Source organism: Gracilinanus agilis, chromosome 6 (genome assembly GCF_016433145.1).
Source record: "Gracilinanus agilis isolate LMUSP501 chromosome 6, AgileGrace, whole genome shotgun sequence".
NCBI classification, from domain to species: Eukaryota; Metazoa; Chordata; class Mammalia; order Didelphimorphia; family Didelphidae; genus Gracilinanus; species Gracilinanus agilis.
The window spans coordinates 283,172,536-283,179,779 of NC_058135.1; the positions used below are offsets into that span (position 1 = coordinate 283,172,536).

Consider the following 7,244-nt stretch of genomic DNA (forward strand, 5'->3'; position numbering starts at 1 on the left):
CTGAAGTTAAGGGTCTAAAAAAAAACCCCAACCCCCCTCCCAAAAAAAACTACACTACCCATAATTCCATAAGCCTTTTCCTATTGGTTGTGAGTTAAAACTACATTACCCAAACTCCTTTTCACCATACCCATAAGGCCTTTAGCCTTTTCCTATTGGTTGTGGGTTTCACTGGCTGTTTTTTTTTTTTTTTTTTTTTTTTTTTTTTTTTTTTTTAAACCCTTGTACTTCGGTGTATTGTCTCATAGGTGGAAGATTGGTAAGGGTGGGCAATGGGGGTCAAGTGACTTGCCCAGGGTCACACAGCTGGGAAGTGGCTGAGGCCGGGTTTGAACCTAGGACCTCCTGTCTCTAGGCCTGACTCTCACTCCACTGAGCTACCCAGCTGTCCCCATCGCGGGCTGTTTTTGATATGGTATTGGTGGGCGTGTTGTCGAGGTTTTTTTTTGGAGAGAAGGTGCCGTGGTGAAGGGTGAGTGAGGTTCTTCCTCCGGGCTTTTTAAATAAAATCCTTATAAATATCATACTTTGGAGGCATTGAATATTAATTTCAATCTTTACAGTTGTGAGCAAAGTGACTTCCCGAATCTGACAAAATAATAGCAGGGATGGAGAGCCTTGGTATAATTTTTCCCAGTAGAGAAATTTTGACTACAAAAGCTGCGTTATTATGTCTAGCTGGGAACATTTCTGGCCATTTGGTCAATCTATCTACAATCACTCATGCATATCTGTACTCTTGGCATTTGGGCATGGTGATATAATCAATTTACAAGCATTCAAAGGGAGTGTATACAAGTTATTTTCCTCCCAGGCTTCTGACTTTGGTAATGCCTTGGTTGAATTGAATGCAAATTTTGCATTTTTGACAAACCCTTATTGCTGTTGTACTTATTCCTTTTGCTATCCAGTGTTTTTTCATGGAGTCCACTAGGGCTAAAGTCCCATAATTCCCTTTTTCATGTAAAGCATTATATAAAGTGTAGAACAATGATTTTGGCAAAAATGGTTTGCCACAAGCTGATATACATACTCCACTCACTAGATTTGCTCCAAGGTGTTCATTATAATACTTCACTTCCTGTGGAGAATATGCATTTTGTAGTTCAGTTTCATCCACTAAGGATAAGTTCAACACTGAAAGTGGTCCAACGAAGAAATCAGCAAAAATGGAATTGGAAAGAATCTGATGTGATATTATATACTTCCTCCATCTTTGTAAAGGTAAATTGGTCTTTTCCCTCTTTTTTATTATTTATTACCTTTTTCCATTTTCCTTTTTATTCCTTATTTTTGGGAGAGATGGAAAAAAGTGGGAACACATTGGGAAGTGATATAACAATAAAAGACATGATTACCATTTATTTTTTTATGAGTTATTTTTTGAATCAAAAACCATGAAATTTCCCAGACGTTAGGTTTCAAATCAGTGTCCCTTATCCTTGGAATAAATGCACATATAAACAATATACAACTGAATAGGCTTGCCCAGAGTAAGTTAAGTCTGTTCAAAGTCACATGGAGTCTTTTCCCCCATTATTAAGGAGGAAAATTTGCACGAGAACTTAATGAAATAGGACAGCAGGGGAGGGCTGCATATCAGTCCACACAATCTTGTCTTTTCTTTGGCCCTTGGTCCAAAGGCCAAACTGAGGTACCACTACCAGGAAAAACATGGGGAGAAAACCGCTTTCATCATATCAGTAGGAAAGATAGAAAAAGGTTGGAGAAATTCAGGAGAGCTGGAGAGGTTGCATTTCTTCCAGGCAAAGTTTCCCTTTAGGCTGGATTATTGTTGACTGTTGACTTCACTTGAATAAACTAAAGAATTGACTGCTGGTTGAGGGATGCCCATTGGAGGTACCATGTGAGTCCCAGGAAGAGGTACAGCCACAGCTAAGGCCACCTGCATTTGAGAAAAAGGAAGAAATATTAGGTGGTCTCTTTTACTCCATGGGTGGTCCTTGTAGGTCTTTCTCTTGGTTACTCTATGGACTAAGAGAAGGAGAAGCAGAAGAAATCATTGCTGAGACTGAAAGGACCCTAGGACTCACTTACCTGGTTGGTCTGGCAGCAGACGGCTTGGCATCCAGCATGAGAGCACATGGAGCTGATGGCAAGCTCCAGGACAGAAAAGATGAGCAACACAGCTGAGATCCCCACTCCTGAGGCCTGAAAGCAGAAAAATTTAGGGAACAATATATTGGAGGTGCCAAATATATAGAACTTTTATTTCCAGAAAAATAAGCATTACCCTTCTCTGGCCTCTCTCATTTCTCTCCAGGTTCTTTTTTTTAAAAACAAACAAACAAACAAACAAACAAACAAACAAACAAACAAACAAACCCTTCCCTTCTTTCTTAGTATCAATTCCAAGACAGAAGAGTGTCAAAGGCCAGGAAATTGGAATCAGGTGACTTCTGCAAGGTCACAGCTAGGAAGAGTCTGAAGTTACATTTGAACCCAGGTCTTCTCAACTCTAGAACTGTCTTTCAATCTCCTGAGCCACCTAGGCCCTGTTCCCCAGGTTTTAAGGGCAATGTGGTACGTCTGAAGAGCCATATGGCATAGTGGATAGTGTTGAGCCCAGAGTCAGGAAGCATCTGCAGTGAATAGCACCTACCTCCCAGAGTTGTTCTGAGGATCACATGAAATAATAATGGCAAGATTATTGGCACTGTACTGGGCACAGTGAGCATTATAGATATCTTAGCTACTACCTACTGCTACCTACAAGAGAGGAAACTGAGTCTTAGAAAGATTAAAAGTGATTTACTCAGAGTCACACCCTTGGTTCATGTCTGTATTGGAATGGAATCCAGGTAGTCTGGCTCCAATACCACAGAATTTTCCTTGTTCTGTTGACTCAAGGAAAAACATAGCCATTTATCTCATTAGGTGAGTTCAGATCCCACCCAACACACAAGCAGTGTGACCCTGGTGATCCTCAACCATAAACTTAGAGGTTTGGACTTAATCTGGTTTGAGGTCCTGCCCTGAGGCTGAATAGTAATAGTGGTTTGTTCAGCATATTTGTTCAGTGATGTTGGACTCTTTAGGATTCCATTTTGCATTTTCTTGGTAAAGATACAGAAATGGTTTGCCACTTCCTTCTCCTGCTCATTTAACAGATGAGGAAACTGAGGCCAACAGTGTTAAGAGTCTTGCCTAGAGTCACTCAGCTAGTTGGGTATCTGAGGCTGTATTTAAACTCAGAAAAATGAGTCTTCTTGGCTCTAGGATGAATGTTCCATCCACTGCTTTAATTTTAGTAGTCCTTTAATATTTGCAAACTACCTTTTAGTTCATTTGATTCTCACCACAACCCTGGAGGCAGATAAGTTTATGATCCTGTCATCTGGAGAGAGAGCTTGCTAGCTGCCTAGGTGCAGATAAAATACCTTTTTCATTTTCACCTGCCCAGCTCAAAGGCTCCAGGAAGCCTTCCTTCATTCTCCTCATTAAGAGAACATCTTTTCTCCTTCAGATGTTGAATGAACTTGGTTTTCTCTTACTTTCCTCTTGAATGTTTTTCCACTCTATTGTTAACATATTCAGTGACTTTGGGCCTCAGTTTCCTAGGATTGTAAATAGAGAGCTGGAAGAAGCTTTGGACATTCCCTGGTCTAACCTTCTTATGTTATAGATGAGGAAACTGAGGCCCAGGGAAAGGAAAATACTTGCTCAGGGTCACAGGGGTGAGTGGGAGATATGTCCAGATTCAAACCCAGGTTCTCTGGTTCCATTTCTAGGGCTCTTGTCCCTGCATAAAACTGGGACTCAATTTCCCTATCTGTAAATGGGGGGAGTTAGATAAGGTGGTGGTACAGTTTAGGAGTTCTTTTCCATTTTTATATCATAGACCCCACAAGATCAAGTTTTTAAATTCCCCCAATACACAAGGTGACAAAGGAAACCACTCATATTAGAATTAGTTTATTAGTTGTTATAAATATTTTAATTATGAATTCAACATTTTTAAATGCAAATTCATGAACCCCATGTTAAGAACTCTTGGTAGAGTGAGTCTGGGTTTAGATGCAAGAGTTTATGTTATTATACCTGGGATCTACCCTTCACTTCCTCTGAGACTTTGGCCAAGCCCCTAGAAAATACTGCCACTAGGCAGCATAGTGGAGAGTGCTGGATTTCAAGCCAGGAAAGACCTGAGCTCAAATCCTAGCTCAGATATTTGCTGTGTGATCTTGGATGAGGCATTAACTTCCATTTTTTCCTCTTTAAAATGGGTACAATAATGGCACCTATTCTGCCAGATTGTTGTGAAGTTCAAATGAGATAATATTTTTAGGCACTTTGCAAGTCTTCTGGCACTAATTAAATGCTAGATAGTAGGATATTTAAGGGATGTAGAATGGTTGGCTTCTAAGTTATCTCAAAATTTTATATCTATGATCCTTAAATTATAAAATGGTTTGAAGAGGGAGAAAACCCTGGGAAAATGAGCTTTGAGGGCTCTTGGCCTTTCTTTACCCAACTTTTCTGTCTATGGGGGCAGGAGCTTCCTTGGGCACTGATAATTGAGGGGCTCCCCTCTCCAGGGAACACAAATGGCACATGAGGGGGACCCTGCAGGTGGACTGGAGCTCCTCTCTCCTGGGAATAGGCCTCTTTACTGTTCCCCAATAGAATCAACCACAGAAAACCTCATCTGCTCTGGGAAGGAATTGTTCTTTCTTTTATCTTAGGGTAAAGGAGAGGCAGCCCTGGGGCATGGTTTTAGGTGTTGGGTGGGCAGTCAGACAGCAGACCTTGGCTGTCTCTTTGGCTTGGCTACTAGGCAGCCATGTTAACTTGGATAAGCCATTTCTCCTGGGACACAATGTCACCCTCTACAGAAGGAGGGAATTGGACTAGGTGACTTCTATGGTCAGATCTCTCCCAGCCCTGATTCTGGGCAATGTGCCATGCAGAGGGCTCCCTCAGTCCTGACAGTCCCTGTTTTGAAGACTCTCCAAGTCCTGACATTCTCTGGTAGAAGGTCATTCCCAGCTCCATTGTTCTATGCTTTGTTCTAAAGGTCTTTCTATTAGACTTTCTAATTGTCTAAATCCAACTAGAAGATACTGCAGGAGAGCCATGAAAAGAGAATGAGGAAGGGAGAGGCAAGTAGCCTGCTGAATAGTAATACTTTGAAGGTGTTTGGTGACTTAGGTCAGATTTTTGGAAAGGAAAAATCTCAGAAGTCACTTCTGTCATCTCCTAGCTCACATTGAGGAAAATAATGCCAGGGGACCATCCATCCTGATGGACTTTATGACAATTAGTTCCAGCTGAGGCTATAGTATTTTGAGATACTCACCACACCTGAATTGTAGTAGGCGAAGCCATATTCAGTATAATAATATTTTCCTGAACTGATACTGAGCTCTGTGATTAGAAGGATGACACCCACAGCTGAGAAGATGGTACTGACAATATTTGCTTCCAAACTTCTTTTTGTCTGAGAAAAATACAAAGTGAATCATGGGAAAAGAGAATTAGGATGTATGAAAGAAAAGATTATGTGTGTGCATATAAATTGCAATAGGATTGTTGTTCAAGGACCAATGGTATCACAGAGTGATGTCTTGATTTTTGAGTGAATTGGATTTAAGTGAGGCAGTTACACAAAGTCATCAGCTTCAGACGTCATCTCTTGCAGAGTCATCAAAGCCCAGTGGCAAGACAAAAGTCAGGATGACTGGGGGTGGCCTGGAGGCAGTGGACGACTACAACATCTTTGAAGTCTTACCAAACTCCATGCTTTCCACAGCACTTGCTTCAGCCACCTTCATGGCCCTTGGAACAAATTGCTTTCATCTGCCCCTTACACCAGGGGAAGTGTTGTGAGGAAGATTAGATTAGTTAGTAATTAAGAATTAAGGTGTACCTAGCAGGAAGGAGCTGGAGCTGGGAATTCCAAGATGGAATGAAGGAGCAGGAAGAAGTGACTTGTACTCTGAGAAGGGACTCCATTAGGGGTTAGCACAAACTGTGGTTAGTCCTGGGAGATCTCAGAGTAAAGGACACCCTGCATCCTGATTTCCCTGTGTGGTGGTGGCATGTAGCAAAGAGGACAAGATCTACAGTGCAGTACTAAGGGAAGAGGAGAAGTTTGGGATCTGGTGGACAGTGTCTCAAGCACACCCTCTCAACTTGGTACCTGAGACCACCTTGGTTCTTGGCATCCAGAGATCATCGGTGGATTATGGTGAGAACCCCAAAGCCACATCAGCCCTTAGCTGTGCTGCTCAAGCCTGGCAGGACCAGGTCTGAGGCAGTCACCCAGAGACTCCATTACTGCTCATTGGGCCCTGCCTGATAGATCACTTAGATTAGTGTAGAAATAAGCCCTCCCCTTTGCCCTGTGGCTTTTGTCATTAGGATTTAAGGTTTTAGAGTAGACATCCCTATCCCACCTTTTAGTTGTACTCAATTAAAACCAGTTAATCCCTTTTACCTTGCCTGCTTGTTTCTAGACTCTGGCCTAGGGGAAGCTGTGTGACAGTTAAGACCAACTGCTATTCTTGTGTAAATCCAGTAAACTCTGGTCTTTCCATCCTGGTCCAGTCTCTCCTAAACCCTAGTGTGTGTACCCACAATCACTTAGTTTTATTATAATATCCCTGGTGTCTCCATTATCTTTACTTATCATTTCTATAGAAGTCCTCACATGCCTGGGATAGACAGCATCCCTAACTCATCAGCTAGTTTGAGTTCTATTGGTTACCCTCAATGTGCTTTAGCCTGTCTCCTATGATGGTTTTATGGATTATGATTGCTGCACATGCCACATCTTTTTGGAACCACAGGTGAGGTGGACACCAAAAGTAGCTGAAAAGGCTCAGCAAGCCCTCATCCCAGAGATACTAGTCTTCCCTAAGTACCATGTACACTCCAGCAAAGGCAAAGCCAGTCAAGTGCCTGCATTCAGGTCAATATAGTGAGCACTCAGAGCTGGGGAAGAGTAGGGAGCACCAGGCTACCTAATAAGGTTTGAATCAGCCCAGGTTGGAAATGGAACAGGTCAAAATTTGCTTTCAAATCAGCAATAGGATCAGGCCCCAAAGTGATCTCTTCCTTTCCAACCTGGACAATATAGGTAGATACAGTTTTTCAAAATAGATAAATAGATAGATAGATAGATAGATAGATAGATAGACAGATCAATAGATAGACATACAGAGATAAATAGAAATAGATAGATAGATAGATAGATAGATAGATAGATAGATAGATAGATA

General features: G+C 41.7%; 1 protein-coding gene across 1 annotated transcript in view; it reads right to left on the reverse strand.

The window, feature by feature from the left end:
* Positions 1-1,789: 1,789 nt before the first annotated feature.
* LOC123251650 (membrane-spanning 4-domains subfamily A member 8-like) overlaps positions 1,790-7,244 on the reverse strand; it is a 16,313-nt gene continuing 10,858 nt past the window's right edge. Inside the window, exons 4-6 of the mRNA XM_044680956.1 lie at positions 5,321-5,461; positions 2,059-2,172; positions 1,790-1,906 (exon numbers count right to left, since the gene is read on the reverse strand). Coding sequence (XP_044536891.1) covers positions 1,790-1,906; positions 2,059-2,172; positions 5,321-5,461 — 372 coding nt within the window. The remainder of the gene's footprint in view (positions 1,907-2,058; positions 2,173-5,320; positions 5,462-7,244) is intronic.